General features: G+C 42.5%; 1 protein-coding gene and 1 pseudogene across 1 annotated transcript in view; both read right to left on the bottom strand.

Annotated features, from left to right (window-relative positions):
* WASF2 (WASP family member 2) overlaps positions 1-16,576 on the bottom strand; it is a 59,111-nt gene that overhangs the window by 19,626 nt on the left and 22,909 nt on the right. Inside the window, exon 3 of the mRNA XM_045298918.1 lies at positions 3,537-3,709. Coding sequence (XP_045154853.1) covers positions 3,537-3,666 — 130 coding nt within the window. The 5' untranslated portion in view covers positions 3,667-3,709. The remainder of the gene's footprint in view (positions 1-3,536; positions 3,710-16,576) is intronic.
* LOC101649288 overlaps positions 3,679-16,576 on the bottom strand; it is a 52,268-nt pseudogene continuing 39,370 nt past the window's right edge.

Here is a 16,576-nt window from a genome sequence, read left to right as displayed (position 1 = left end):
TCCATAATCAGACCTTCCTAACCACTAGACCAAGCAGTTCTGGTTAAAGAACAATGCACAGGAGGTCATGAGCTGCCTTGTATTCCTCTGCCGCATGAAATCCTAGTCATCTTTCAAGGGCTAGTTCAAATGCAGCCACTTCAGTGGGGCCTCTTTGCCCCACCCGCTCGCTCCTCGCCTGTACTTCCAACTCACCACAGGAAGTTTTCTTTCTTCCCCTGTGTTCTCTGCACCAAAACCAAGGAAGGAGACAGAGAATGACTCATTCTGAACCAACTCAACACGTACTGGCTTTACGAAGGAAGGTCCTCTCAAGGAAGGGGCCCTGATGGCATAGGGGTTACCCACTGGGGTGCCAAGTAAGAGGTCAGTAGTGCAAAACCACCAGTTGCTCCTTGGGAGGAAATTAGGCTTTCTACTCTCCAAAAGAGCTTACAATGTCAGGAACCCACAGGGGCAGTTGTAGCCTTTTTTACAGAGTCAGAATTGACTGAATGACAATGAGGTTTTTTTGTTTTTCGTTTTCAAAGATAGAGGAGCCTAGGTAGCATTGTGGGGTAAACACTCAGCTGCCAATTTCAAGTTTAGCAGTTTAAACCTACCAGCTGCTCTCTGGTAGAAAGACGAGGCTGTCTGCTCCTGTAATGATGTATAGTCTCAGACACTCAAAAGAACAGTTCTATCTGTGCTATAGGGTCACTCTGAGTTGAAATTGATTCACTAGCAGTGCATTTCAGTTTATACAAGACATATGCTGAGGTTCAAGGACAAGCAACACATGGTTTCTACAGTTAGAGAACTTTTCATTTTGTCTAAGAGATATACACTTCTAATATAATGCTGTAGGTATAGGAGCTCAGAAGAGGCAATCCTCATGTGGGCCTTCGAGGACTAGCTACATGTGGCTCTCTGGGCAGGGAACAGCCTGAGCACTGCTTGTCTCAGATCTACCAGCTGCTAATTCATCCTTCCCACCCCCCTTTTCACTTAAAAGGAGCTCTGGTGGCATAGTGGTTACGCCTTGGGCCGCAATCTGAAAGGGCAGTAGTTAAAAACACCAGCTGCTCCACGCAAGGAAGAGGAGGCTTTCTACTCCCAAAAGGGCAGCTCCACTCGGTCCTACAGGATCGGCACGGGTCAGAATTGACTCGAGGGCAGTGGTTTTCATTTAAAAATATTACACCAAATAAGAGAAGAGGGGCTTTGAAGAACATGGGACTAGAAAGTAAGGCAGGCCTTGGGAGTCTTAACCTACCAGGCTAAGGAAGTTAAGAGTACTCCATAGTGAGGAACAGGGAGAGAAATGATTCAGATTTGCACTTATATTTAAGAGCACAGAAACACACACACTTGGGGGCGTTATAAAAGTTAAAACAGACCTGACTTTTAAAAAGTGGAACACATTAGAATTGTAAAAGTAAAATGGGAGATTCACATTTTAGGCAGGTCACTCTGGCAAAGGGCTAGAGGCTAGGTCTAAGAAAGCCGGGTAAGAAAAAGGGAAGCCAGGGTGAGGGCAGTAGTGAGAGCCAGCAAATATCTGTCTAAGACAGGGAGCGCTGGCAGAGACAGAAAACAAGGGGAAGAACTGAGCAGCCTTTAGGAAGGCTAGGCTTAAACAACAACTAAGCTGTTTACTAGCCTCCGTTTCTTCATCTGTAAAATGGGAATACCATCACCTATCAACATATATGGTACTGAGTGAATTAAGTGAGATAATCGATGTCAAGATCCTATCACCACTTGGTATAAAGTAGGCAATCAACAAATATAAGCTCCCTTCTCAGCCCGACCTCATCTCTCAGGAATTATTTCTCTATTCCCTGGTAGATCCTGAGCGCCTGAAAGACGGACCATTTCGTATTATTGCTGTTATCTCCTTAGCTTTTAGCACTTAACATATGTTCAATACACATTGAATAGCTGAATAAAGGTCCGTTAGTCCCAGAATGTGAGGACAGCTGGCTTCCTTCGGCACAAACTAACTCTGGTCCCCAAATCCCCTTCTTTAAGACAAGAGTGGTCTGATCACAAGTGGGAGACTGGCGTCCATCAACACTACCCTGGAAAAACACCTGAGAGAGAGTATAACTCCTGCTGAGTGAGAATAAGAAGCATCATTAGCTAGATGTCCTTTGTCCTTTGGAGGAGGAACCACTGTGTGATTGACTTCCACCCATTTGGCCTTCTCAGGGTGACAGCAGCAGAAATGATGCTTTTCAGCAGCAGTGAGGCTCTCTGCAGCCCTCCTGTGCTTCCTTGTCAGCCGCACTGCTGCTGCACTGCTGTCAATGTTCCTTTGTGTGAGACAGGCACTGGGAGGGTTTCAATTCTTTGTAACGCCCCATCCTGGCTTCTCTAAGCCCTGGATCAACTGAGCTGCCCGCTGCACTAGGTGAAAGCTTAGGAATCTCAGACCCCATACATCATCTGGTCACAGAGCTCCGTCTGTCTCCTCCGGCTCCTGTTTTAAAGGCAGGCCCTATTACTATCTGGGGGAACACAAGCATTCTTGATATCTCACTGCCTTTGCGGAGGGCAATGAGGCGACAGGAGGGGTGAGTGCCTGAAATGATTCACACCAAGATACTTTTGCTAAAAAAGATCACTAAAATGGCATTTTGATGAAGGTTCTTTGGGGACCTGGAGTGGCATTAGACAAATGCAAAGCCTACCCAAGCATTTGCCCTTCCCATACCTTGGCTTCAAGCAAACAAAGTCAGCTTGATTCAGAATAAAATCCAAAGCACATGCCTGTACCCCACCCAAGGCAGTCTCATTCACTCTTGCCAATTAAAAAAAAACAAACCCCAAAACAACCAAACCAGAATTACAGTTGAACTAGCTTTGCCTCAGCTCTAAAACAGACTGGGCCAACCCCCACCTTCTTCTTAGATAAGAATGACTTCAGTCACCATTTGTGCCACTGTGTGTGCATGCAGCTTGCAAAACTTCCAATACCCCAGGGACTACTGAAGTAATTTGTACCCTGAACTTGGACCTGGGGGCTTGCAGCACAATTAAATGTGTACCAGGGTGGACAAGTTAGCCAGAATATCTCTGAGTGCATGTTTGCTTTTACTCCGCTTTGGGAACCAGGGAGGGGGTTGGTAGATAAAGACTATTGGCACATTTGAGGCTTCAACAAAGTCAGGCCACATTGAACAGCTCGTGCAATTAGAGGCACATTCCCCGACCCAAGACACTGCCTCCCACTTTACAGAGAATTCTGCTCTGTCATTCCCGCTGCAGTTTCTGCTGCAGCCCTTCCTGCCACCCTGCCCACAGATTGCTTTGGAAGCAGGTGGGGGGGGAAGGGGAGGAAAGCTACAGGGTGGTGGAAGATGAAGAAAGGGCATTGAGGCGAGAGTCTGTACCCAAAAGGAGCCTCCCTTTGGGGAAGGAGGTGGGATAAATTTTCGCATTACCTAGGGAAGGCAGATGGGGGAGAAATAGGCACACAGGAGGAGAAGGCAACTAAATACAGAGCACCAACGACCCCTGAGGGCAAAGCACAGGCTCTCTGCGGCACTCACTCAGGCTGCCCAGCTGTCGGATGACATTTGCCAGGGTGATGTTGGTCTTGCATTCCAGCTCGTTTCTAGCACTAGGCAACGTCTGACGGCACAGGTGCCTTGGCTCGATGTTCCTCGTTACTAACGGCATGGTGGACCTGCTTCAGGCGATGTTCTGAATGATGAAAAACAACCTAAAAAAGAAATAACAGGAAAGTATTACTCAACCACAAATTCCAGGCACACTAAGGTTGTGTCTTTTTGTTTTGTTTTGCTCTGATCTAAAACAGCTTTACAAACTCTTTTCTACCTGACCCATCTTTTCTTTTAAGCCCCTTTTCTTACAGCTTTGCTGTAGGAAGCGTTGCTGGTTACGTTTAGAAATTCAGAGCTGGTGACTGCTGGATGAGGTACATGGATGGCATAAAAATCTTAAAATCATCACCAGTGCTCCAACCAACTGGAGCCTCCAGAAGCAAGAAGGCATGGTCAGGGAAAAGCCTGTCAGCAGGCACTGGGTGAAAGAGCCCCTCCTTAGGGTGCCACAGATCAGATTCTAGGCCACCAACTATAAGGAACACAAAGAAGCTTCTGTCATCTGATAAGCTTCACAATAAAATCCAGCTGCCAATAGTGGTTCTGCCGGTATGCATCAGGACATACCCTCTATCCCTTGATGGACGACTGCTAATGCACAACTAAATATAGACTGCCAGGAGTTACTAGCACTACTAAAGTTTAGTCAGTAAATTGACAAAATGAAAGAATATTAAAAAAATTTTTTTACATGTTCAATATGTCAAACAGGATGCTGAGCAAACTATGCTGTAAGCTTCCCTGGTCTTTCTCTTCTCCTCAGCAGCTCCGTTTCTCCCACCCATCCGGTTCAATACACCTGGGCCAAAGGGCTCTTAAGACAGCAGGAAGTGTCTGGAACAGATCCGGATCCTTCCAGTTACTGTTTCTTATCCTGCCAAGGGAGTCCCCTTCCCTAGGAAATCCCCCAGTGCTTCAGCTTCATGCTGAGTTATTGTCTTATCGGTTATCAGATCCCTAGCTTTATAAGAATAAGAAAAGGTTTTATCTTAAGAAAATTAACATAACACAGTGCACTGGTCCTGTTTCTCTGGTTTGAGGAGTGAAAGAAATCTACAATGATCAAACGTTTCTTTGTGCTGGACAACATGGAAAAGGTAACGCATAAAGGTAACATACCTAAACCCCGAATACGGAAAGCTCCTCAAAAACACAAAGCAGAGGTTTACTTACATCAAATCTTAAAACACCAGCTCATCACCAAAAGTTGATTGTGAAATCAAACTATTTAAACCAAACGTAACATCACAAGTCTTAAAAGCTAACCAACACCTGACTAAAAGGAAAGAAATAAAAGATACCCCAATTCTTCAGGCTTAAACGGGGAGTAGAACCCTCTGGAACAGACTGCCCCTTGTTATGGACATTTTGATCCATTAAGGGTAAAAATAAAACAGGAAGCCAGCAACTTGGGGAACAAGATTTCCTGTCACCAAGAGCAACAGTCTAAGAACCAAGAGAATCAGCTGTTTTTGCTCCTAACTTTGAACCTCCCTTTAATAGTCACTGTGTGGCAGCTGTGCCTATCTTTGGGGTGCAGAGGAGTTTCCTGAATATTTGTCTACTGTCTAAGGAAATAATTTCCATTCTGCTCCTCTGCTAAATTCCCCTTTGACTCAATATCTCTTTCTAATCCAAATTCTGGGCTTTCCCTTCCAGTTTAACTCTTCTCTTTTACTTAGTGTAAATACTAACAGGCTCGAAGATGCTATCCTCAGTAATAATTGTTAAAAGAGAGCTTTAGAAGAGACAAAGAAGATACAAAGACTTTTTGTCATACATCATCCATCCGTAAATCTGGATGCCCCTAGATTTCCAAATACCAGGTTTTCTGGAAGAACTTGAAATTCAGCTCCGACCAGAAATAAGTAGTATTGGCTGCCTGTAGGCTCAACTAAAGGAACCAGGCCACCATGAAATTCTGGGTTGAACCTAGCCACTGACAGAGAATGCTGAACATTTTCTCTGGATATCTTATGGAAACTGGATTCAAGATGGTTAGGTAAATACCAGATCTGGGGAAGAGGACAATTTCTAACAAATCAAATGGAGTTAGTGCTTTATCATCTGGGTGGGATTAACCTGGAACCAAGTTTTCACAAGCAAAATGTTTTCCAGCTTGCCAAAAAAGCCAGTTTGAATTACCAGCTGGAAAATGCTCATGAAATGACAGTGTGTCACTATCAATTTCTAAAACAATTACAAAAGCATATCTACTATAAAATGAAAAAAAAATTGTTTTAAAGCAGGGGTCCTCAAACTTTTTAAACAGAGGGCCAGTTCACTGTCCCCAAGACCCGTTGGAGGGCCGGACTATAGTTTAAAAAAAAAGAACTATGAACAAATTCCTATGCACACTGTACATATCTTATTTTGAAGTAAGAAAACAAATGGGGCAAAAACACCCAGCGGGCCGGATAAATGTCCACGGCAGGCCGCATGTGTCCCGTGGGCCGTAGTTTGAGGACGCCTGCTTTAAAGCCATGAAAGAGGTAAGATTTCCTGTTATAGAGAAATAAATACCTGCATCACTGTTCATTTCCCTTTCAAGATAATCATGGGTTGGTTGTATTTTGCATAAGTAGTCTGAATAATGTATGATCTAAATCATAAAAGTTGCTTGACCAAGAAAAATAAAATGTTAGAGAGATGAAGATAAACTTAGAACTAGGCAAAGACTTCAAGCTTACTCTCAATTCTGCTTCCAGTCATAGAAAACACCATGGTATTAAGAGTTGAGACATACTTGGGTCAGAGTCTTGACCATTAACACCTTACACACCTAGTTGTGTATTCCTAGGGGATGTTCTTGGAGACATTAAATAATTTAACTTTAAATAATAACCATAATATAACATTAAAAAATATAACCTATATAAAATGCTCACAACAGGGCATTCATTTTTCAAAGGAAGTTATTTTTACTTCCATAGACTCTGGGCAAATCTTTCTGTAGAATCACTTTTAATCACTGATAAATATTTAAGAAATTGTTAACTACAGACTTATTAATGGAATAGTGATATTTTTTTTAAGATGAAACCCTAGACTTCAATGAAATTTGGTGGTTGGAAGTTGCTACCAGCTACACGATTGCTCATCTGAACCAAAGAACAAATGATTAAAAAGTGACTATTTCCTCCAACACTGTACACAACCATTTTAGATGCCAGAAGAAAAGTTAATCCATTACATACAGTGGACCACTAAGGGAAGCATGAAGTGGCCTGGGCCAATTTACATTCTAGACAGACTATTCTAACAGAAGTACAGAAGTTATATTTGGCAAGAGAAGGCCAGTGGCAGGAAGACCAATCGGGAAGCTCTTTACAGGCTGCGAGAGACTACGGCAATGGAGAGCCTCACCAGAGCTAGCAAATGTGAACTAAGACACAAGACTGCGACTGCAGGCAAGTCCACCGCTTGTTTCAGCAGTTGCTTTCTCCATATAGTTATGTATAGTTGTGTTCACAAAATTATAAAATGTATGAATCTTTATAAGAGTGGCATGAAAAGAACTAAATTGTTAGTGCCACTGACAGAAATGAAGAAAATTAAGGTAAAACCACATAATTGAAAGTTTTGGGTACATCAAAGAGTGAAATGCCCTGTCTCTGTAAAATCAATAAAGGTCTTTGCAGATATACATTACTTTGGTTAGGAAATTTCATGTTTTAGTGGTATTTGATAATTTGAGGATTTAAGAAAGTCTATTTGGGGGATGTTACATTGGAAAAAAATAAAATTAGAACCACTCTCGGAAGATCAAAGTTATAGGGCATAGATTTCAATTTAGTTAATTTTTAATTAGAGCTGTCCTACACTAGAAGAGGCTCTTTTAGAGATTGTATTGGTTAATGTTATATGCCAAGATCACTAAGCCATGAATCCCAATATTGTGTGGTCGTACTCCATTTTATAGCATGATGTAATCATCCTCCAGTTTGTAAATTCTAACCTCTATATGTGAATGTGGCAAGATTAGTGTTGGGTGTAAATTATATCTTTACTCTGGTATAAGGGGAGTTCCCTGGGGTATATGGCCTGCATCTCTCTCTTTCACACACGTATGCATACACACACATATTTGAGTCCACAACTTCTGCAGGTTGGTGGGCTAACAGCCTGTAGTCTGACCTGCTGATTGTGGGTCAACCCCTGCAACCAGGTGAGTCTGGAGAAATGTCCTGCAGACAGTGCGATGCCTGCAGATTTTGGATTTGCTAGTTTCCACAACCACATGAATCATTTTCTTGAGCAAGCTCGCTCTCTTCTCTCTCTCTGCGCACGCGTGTGGGTGTACACACACACAAAACCTTACTGACATCAAGTCAATACTGACTCATACTGACCTTTATAGGACAGTGTAGAACGGCCCCAGCGGGTTTCCAAGACTGTAACTGTTTATGGAAGTAGAAAGCCCTATCTTTCTCCCGCAGAGCAGCTGGTGGTTTCAAATGGCTGACCATGCAGATTATAGCCGAATTTGTAACCATTACACCACCCGGATTACACACGATTACACACTTACACACACACACAAACACACACACAAAAGGACTTCAAAAATTTTGTGGAAAAAATCCATTTATTCATGAACTTGTTGAAGATCCCTTACTCATATTCATACCTATCTACATGAATGTAGATAAGAGAGAGATGAATATCTAGTACTCTGGGTAAACAACAGACTAATTGCAAGGCTGGTGGTTCAAACTCACCATCAGAACAAAGATAACACTAGCTGTTCCCATAAAGATTTACAGTCTGGAAACCCTATAGGATCACTATGAGTAAATGGCAGTGGGTTTAGTTTGGGTATACATATTCATACCTGTTAGGAACCCTGGGGTCTTGTAGGATAAACATTGGAATGCTAACAGAAAAGTCAACAGTTGACATGCACAGCTATTCTATGAGAGGCCAACGAAGCTGTCTGCTCCCACAAAGACCTCCATGTCCTGAAACCCTAGGAAGCAGCTCAAATAGCCCTATCAGGTTGCTATGAGTTGGAATCAACTCGATGGCGTGTGTGTGTGTGTGTGTGTGTGTGTGTGTGTGTGTGCGCACGGGCGCACATACATGTCACTGATTTTGCTTCTCTGGAGAACTCAGCCTAAGATAGAGGTAATAAGTTCCCTAGCCCTATCCTCTGGATGACCAGTTTGTTATAGGGCATTCTGAGGAAGAATGTCACAAGTCTTACTCTCTCATTATTCATTTTCTTATCTGAAAAATAGAGCCTAAACCAGAAGACCTTGAAAAAGCATCCCAGATCTAAAATTCCTACATTTGCTTATATTTAAGCTGCTAAACATAACTTTGCCACTTGGCCAACTTACACTTGCATTTAAATACAGCAAGTCTGAGGGGTGGGCCCCAATCCCAACTATGTGGACAGCCCCCGCCACCACTGCCCTGCAGAAGAATTCACTTCAGAGGACAGCACTGAAGCTGCAGCTCAGGGAGAGGGACATATCTGATCAGAGCACATGAGCAAATGAAGGGGGAGGAAGAGAGAGTGGAACACATCCTGGCCCACCAAGTCCTGTGGACAATATTCCCACTCAGAGCAGCCAAAGCACAGAGAGGACCGTAGGGCCAGCCCCGCCACAAGATAAGACATCCCTCACTGACCCATAGTGCTATGGGGGATAACACTGGAGACACAGTGTGGGAATCGCGCACGATCTGACCCCACCACACAGAGGCGAAACAGCAAGAGTGTGCAACAGAACAGCAAGGGGAACAAAGCAACGAAGTCTCCAGGGAATACCAAAAATACACTGTGAGGCCAGGGCGACACTCCTAAAGGTCAACAAAGGGCGACACTCCTGAAGGTCAACAAAGTCCCCAGGGAATACCAAAAATAGACTGTGGGGCCAGGGAGACACACCTAAAGGTCAACAAATAGACCTTGAGCTATTTACAGACTTTTTTTGGTCCTTGGTTTTTTGTTGTTTTGTTTTCTTTTGTCTTGTTTTTTGTGCATAGTATTATCTCTGCAGGTCTATTTAGATAAGATAGGGGGGATAAACAATCTGGCGGAGAAAACAACGGGATGGCCGGTTCCTGCGGGACATGGGAGAGGGGTAGGTGGGGGGAAAGGAAGTGGGTATTAACAAATCCAGGGACAAGGGAATAAGTGATCAAAATAAATGAGGAGGAGGGTATAGGAGGCCTGGTAGGGCTTGATCAAGGGCAATGTAAACAAAAAGAATGACTGAAATCAGAATGAAGGCTGAGCATGGGAGTGGGACAAGAGTAAAGTAAAAGGAAATAAAGCAAGCAAGTAGGAGGCAAAGGGCATTTATAGAGGTCTAAATACAGGCATGTACATATGTAAATATATTTATATATGCCGATAGGGAAATAGGTCTATGTACATATATTTATAAGTTTAATATTAAGGTAGCAGATGGACATTGAGCCTCTACTCAAGTGTAAGAATACTTTGTTCTGTTAAACTGGCATCCCATGATGCTCACCTTCCCAACACGATCACTGAAGACAAATGGGTGCATAAGCAAATGTGGTGAAGAAAGCTGATGGTGCCCGGCTATCAAAAGATATAGCATCTGGGGTCTTAAAGGCTTGAAGGTAAGCAAGCGGCCATCTAGCTGAGAAGCAACAAAGTCCACATGTAATAAGCACACCAGCCTGCGTGATCATGAGGTGTTGATAAGATCAAGTATCAGGCATCAAAGAACAAAAAATCTTATCACTGTGAATGAGGGGATGCAGAGTGGGGACCCAAAGCCCATCTGTAGGTAACCGGATATCCCCTTACAGAAGGGTCCCAGGAAGATGAGCCAGGCACGGTGCTGTGTAGCAAAGATGAAATATACAACTTTCCTCTAGTTCCTAAATGCTTCTCCCCACAACTTTCATGATCTCAATTCTACCTTACCAATCCGACTAGACCAGAGGATGTACACTGGTACAGACAGGAACTGGAAAAACAGGGGTTCCAGGACAGATGAACTCTTCAGGACCAGTGGTGAGAGCGGTGATACCGGGAGGGTGGAGGGAAGGTGGGGTAGAAAGGGGGAATGGATTACAAGGACCTACATATAACCCCCTCCTTGGGGGACAGACAACAGAAAAGTGGGTGGAGACTTTAGTGTAAGACATGACAAAATAATAATTTATAAATTATCAAGGGTTCATGGGGGAGGGGGGGCAGGGAAAAAATGAGGAGCTGATACCAAAGGCTCAAGTAGAAAGTAAATGTTTTGAGGATGAGGGCCACAAAAGTACAAATGTGCTTGACACAATGGATGGATGTATGGATTGTGATAGGAGTTGTATGAGTCCCCAATAAAACAACTAAAAAAACAAACAAAAAATGCGCTTGACATAATGGATATATGTATGGATTGTGATGAGTTGTATGAGCCCCAACGGTATGATTTTTTTAAATAAATAATAAATACAGCAAGCCTAGGGACTGTGAAGATGGGAGGATCAAGCTCCTTCTCCAGACCTAGAGTCTAGAGTCACTTGATTCCCCAGAACGGTGGGATCTAGAAGGGCCCAAAGGACATACCAGATAGGGCCCTAAGGTTACGTTATTTATCCTAGGAGGTACCTAGGCAGATCCAAGAGGTGGCTACCTAAGGAAGTCCAAAGGAAAAACTGCCTTTCTGAGCCTGTTCCAGACATTCAGGCTTGACCAAGCAATAACGCCCCTCTTACCCCTATTTTCAACCAAAGGGCTTAAGTCCGAGTCCGAGAAGGTATCACTTCTTGGCTGTGGCCCGGCAGCATACTGACCAGTCTGGACTGGGATCTAAGCTTCTAACTAGAAACTGGATGCAGAGCTCTGTCAAGTCCCCTTAAATCCTGAGATTTGAAGTTTATCATGAAATACTGATACAGTATATCATACTGTGGAATCATTGGGTAAATAACTCTACCAGAGCTTGAGGTCAGTGTTAAGTCAAAAGGAGACTTTGGCATTCATTCCACTCTCTGAACTTTCACAATCTTGAACCCAGTAGCCTGGGCTGGGTGTAGGGCTAGGAAGTTAGGGAAGAAGATATAAGCAAAGGGTGTTTATGAGAGGGGAGGAGGAAGCACTTTGTCCCGCACACGGAATCCCTGCTATTATTGGGAAAGAAGACAGATGACTGTTCATTTTGCAATGATGCTTGTATTAACAATTTACTAAAAATAAACAAACAATGCTTCCTTTAGGACCAAGGTAATAAGACTTGCAAATTCTATGGTTACATCCTCAAAGCAAGCTATAGCAATAACCACCATAACAGAAGTACCCTCTCAAGGTAGTTCCTCTTTGAAACACAGGCCCAAAATGTCGATCAGCAGTCGTGGGGGCCAGGGACACGTGGGGGAGATGTGTGCAGACAATTTGGACTTCTGCTTTCACTTCACCATTTCCCACTGTTGTGCAGTTAACAGCACTTTGGATGGGTGTGTATGAACAGAGCTTTCCTTACACAAAGCACTTTTCTCTCAAGAGGTAGATATCTTTATGTTAAAGAATTCGCATTCCGCAGGTGTTCAAGAATGTCAACCGAAAAGTCAAAACAGTCATCTGCCGTCATAATGACAGCAGACACACAGGCTCTCTTCTCACTGTAATCTGTCTACTAAAATGACAAAAGAAGTATGAATTTACTGTTGCATAGAGCAGTCTTCACAACCATGCAGCAACCACAAGGAGGAATGCCTCATTATAGACTTAAGCACACACCCATTTCCTGTTGAAATACAGGGTGGGGCAGAACCTGCAAATATAACCACACTCCAACACAAGGAACTACTGACACATCAGTTTAGGTCACTAATGTTCTAAAGAGCTGGCAAGACAGAAATGGAACTCCTGGGGTGGACAGAGAAAATGCCTGACCAGGAAAACCAAGAAAAGAGTTAACTTTTGATCTAAAACCAGAAGTTTCCAAATTCACACCAGTTCTGGATCTACATTCCATAAATATACGGCTCCTTCTCATCTTGATACGCTTTGGGACAGTAGCCTAGGCAACAGGGTTTCTAAATTCCACTCTCTTATTCCTTGAGCACAGTAGATATCTACCAAGGACCATCCACACCTGGTAATTCCATAACTTTCCATTATCTTTTGGGGGCAATGCTACCTTTTGTCATTCTTTAGTCTCTAATCATAGCTTTACTCTCAAAGCTAAAATTGGGAATCACTTTTACCTTCAAAATTGGTTTCTTCCAGTATCAACTTTTCCATTCAAAACTGCCTTTTAACTGGCCACAATTAGGCTTTCTTTGTAGTAGAACCCATGTGACTGTCCAAAAGAAATTATCCTTACACTGTGAGTCAGAAACCTACCGTCTAGTTTTTAATCTAATGATGGCTGGCAATCTGGGGAACATTTTCAATTCATCCCTCTCTAGTTCAGCTATGAGCTACACTAAAATCTGTTCGAGAGATGCTATATGAAATTGAGATTTTTGTTTGCAAAGTATTCTGAGTGCGTAAGAAAAGATTTATTCACTTAAGATATTTTTTTTGTATCTCCATCATGGCCCAAGTGCTCTGTCATAGATTCACTTAAATTACGCACGATCTGCAATGCTGTCATTCATGATTTTCAGCAATAGAAAAAAGTTCATTTTCACTTTCCCAATCAAATGCCAACTTCTAGGAATACCCAAATTAAAAGGGTATGGTTTGAAATACTTCAAACTACCTATCTAAATGGGTTTACTTTCACTCAGAGTGGATAAATATAAATTTTAGGAGCACGATTTTACTCATAAATGGAGAAATCTTCCCCCTAACATTTCAAGTACTCGATTTCTTTAAGCAACAAGTCATCAATTGAACATTAAATTCACACAGGGATTTAATGTGAAAAACAGCCACCAAGCTGCTCTGAAAAACAAACACCCACACATAAAACCAAATTAAGTATCAAAACTCAACAAATCAGCACAGAAAATTACTAGAAACATGTCAATAACTCATACATAGTCCCAATAAAGTACTTCATTGGCAAATTTTTCCCTTTTCCATGTATAATCAATGGTAGAAGAGTGCTCTCCAGTGGGTGGTGACTAAACATTTAAGAGATAAGAGGGTAGATGTAAAATGCATCCTTCTACAAGTACCTGGGTCTGAGTCATGTCACAGTCACTGGGAGAAACTCAAGGAGCCCTGGTGGCATATTGGGGTAAGTGTTGGGCTGCTAACTTAAACATCAGTGGTTGAAAGTCACAAGCCGCTCTATGGAAGAAAGAAGAGGCTGTCTATTCCCATAAAAATTCACAGCCTCAGAAACTCTATGGAGCAGTACTTTAGGGTTTCTATGAGTTGGAATTGACTTGGTTATCGATAGAGGCTTTTGTTTTGGGGGGGGGGGCGGAGAAGAAGCCAAATCTTGGCATGTGCTCAGTCCAAATACCAAAAGTCCAATATCAGACTGGAATACACAGCTGGTTTAGAGTAGGGTCTCTCATCTGGGCCTAGGCTGTCACCTCCCTTTCCTGATTCATGCAAGCAGCAATGAGTTAAACTCCCTAGAGACAAGGCCCTAGGAGCACCCACTGGTAGAACAGGTACACAGGTGAGTTTAAAAGTAAAGGAGGAAGGAGTTCATCAGAGCCAAATCCCTCATCAGGCACAGAAGTAGTCTCATTTCATCCAGCCAGCTGTATGGCCATTTTAATCTCTCTTATGCCTTCACTTTGTATTTCAAGCTTCTCTCTACAGTAGCTGGAATAGAAAGGCCAAAGAAGAAACTGACTTTACACAACCGAGAAAGGCCAGAAAAAAGAAGGCTGCAGAGCAACAACAAAAAAGAAAATTCAGCAAAATGTTATGCTGACAGCTCAGGGCAATACACAAACACACCATGTGGTCATAGAGAAGCAGCAGCCCTGGGATGTGACTGTTAATACACCAACTTAAGTGAACAGAGCGGCCTACCAATCACAACTACATCTAAGCAACAGGGAGTGGAATTATGGAGCAAACTGCTAAGCAGTTCCCCATCAACTATTCTACCCTGCCAGTTGTAACAAGAATTCATTCCTGAGAAAGTGTCACACACTCATCTGTCACTAACAGCCCAGCTGCCAGAAGCTGACTACGAGTCAGCAGCAAAGGGCAGCTGTACATCTACTTCCTCTCACAAGGCCTAGTCACTGCTCCAGAAATGGGATTTAAAAAAAAACCAACAAAGTCCTTGAGCTGAGAGGGAAATAGTACCTATTCGTTACTTCTTAGCCTAAGTTCACTACGTAGTTATAAAGTCTTCCAAATCTAATCGACAGTGGGGTAGAGCAGCAAACCGGCTTTAAGAGACAGAGGTGCATGTTTCAAGCTAGCACTGCCACTTTATGGCTTTGGGGATGCTGGAAGGCTGACTCATCTCTCACTGTTTCCTCCCCTGTCAAATTAGTATAATGACTCTAGTTTGTAAGGTTGCTGTGTAGAAAAATTAAATAATGCATTAGAAAATGCTTTAGCACAGTGCCTGGCACAGAATAGATCATTAAAATGTTACAGTAGTGGTGCTGGTGGTGGCACCACCAGCAAAAAGACTAATAGCAGGGCTTTGAACAGGTTCATTTTAGTTCAATCCCCTGCTGAAAATTTGCATGTCCATCCCTATGAGCCCCTGCCATCAAGCTCATAGATTCACAGAGACCGTATAAGACACACAGAACTGCTCCTGAGTTTCCAGGACTACATTTTTATGGGAACAGACAGACAGACAGTCTCATCTTTTTTTTGCTGTGGGACGGCTGGTGGGCTTGAATCACCAACCTTTGGTTAGCAGCCCAACACTCTGGTGTGCTACCAGAGTTCCTTACTGAATTAGAACCTACATTTTAACAAGAACCCCAGGTGATTCTTATGTTGGCCTGGGCTGTATAAGAATTACCTGGGGGGCTTAATAAAATATAGACTCTGAATAATCCTATCTGGGTTGTCTATCCAAATTCTCAGCAGTTGGTCAAACAGGACCAAATTACTTCCAAGTGCTGAGTAATATCTAGCATCTATCTAGCACAAGCCAATCTGTCCTGGAAGAAGTACAGCAGAACGGTATTTTAGGAGAGAGTAAGGCTTTCTCGCACATTTTGGAGAAGGACATCTTTCTTGGCAAAGTAGACAGCCAATGAAAAAGAAGAAGATGCTCTACGAGATGGATTCACACAGTGGTGGTAATAATGGGCTCAAGCATAGCAAGGACTGGGAGGTGCTTGGTTTTGCTGTACACAGGGTCGCTATGAATCAGACTAGACTGATTCGACACCTAACAATAACACCTAGCACTTAACTATCTGCCAGGCACTACTTTTTTTTCCTTTTTCCTTTTTAATTATTTTATCTGCCAGGCACTATTGTTGTAAATGATTTAGACGTGATTCTCTTAACCATTAAATGACACAGTCTCTGAATTAAGTTCCAGGTTTACTAATGGTTAACCACAAATTATAATACCCTTATCAATTATTCTCTGAATAGTCACTAGAAGACAGAAGTATAAAATCCCTCCCTTGACTCTAGAGTTGTTAATTTAATTGAGACAGACAAAAACATAGTGAAGTAACAATATAATTTTTTAAAGTTCAATATAGAATACAAGAGCTGTCACAAGACAAAACATGATTAATTATCAAATGAATAGTACAGTCAATAAGAATACAAAAGGGTAAAAAGATCATTGTGAACTAAATGGCCCTGAACTGGCTTCTGGGAAGAGAGATCTAAACTGGGCAAAATCGGGATATAAAGAAAAAAAGAGGGAAGGCCTTCTAGGGGTTGTGTGTGTTGGTGGTGGTGGTGATGAAAACCCAGAAATCTTGAACTCTAACACTAATTACTGATGGAAAAGTCACAACTCCACTGGGCTTCTACTATATTTCATCAAGTAAAATAAGTCACTGATTGTAAGAAGTATCATGATGATTCAAGAAATGTTGAAATGTGAAAAAAGTACAACCATAATTAATTA

The sequence above is a fragment of the Echinops telfairi genome, unplaced genomic scaffold (genome assembly GCF_000313985.2).
Source record: "Echinops telfairi isolate 266 unplaced genomic scaffold, ASM31398v2 ScPeMD7_7457;HRSCAF=8495, whole genome shotgun sequence".
Lineage (NCBI taxonomy): Eukaryota > Metazoa > Chordata > Mammalia > Afrosoricida > Tenrecidae > Echinops > Echinops telfairi.
The sequence above is the reverse complement of the archived record's forward strand: the minus strand, read 5'-3'. Positions and strand labels throughout refer to the sequence as shown.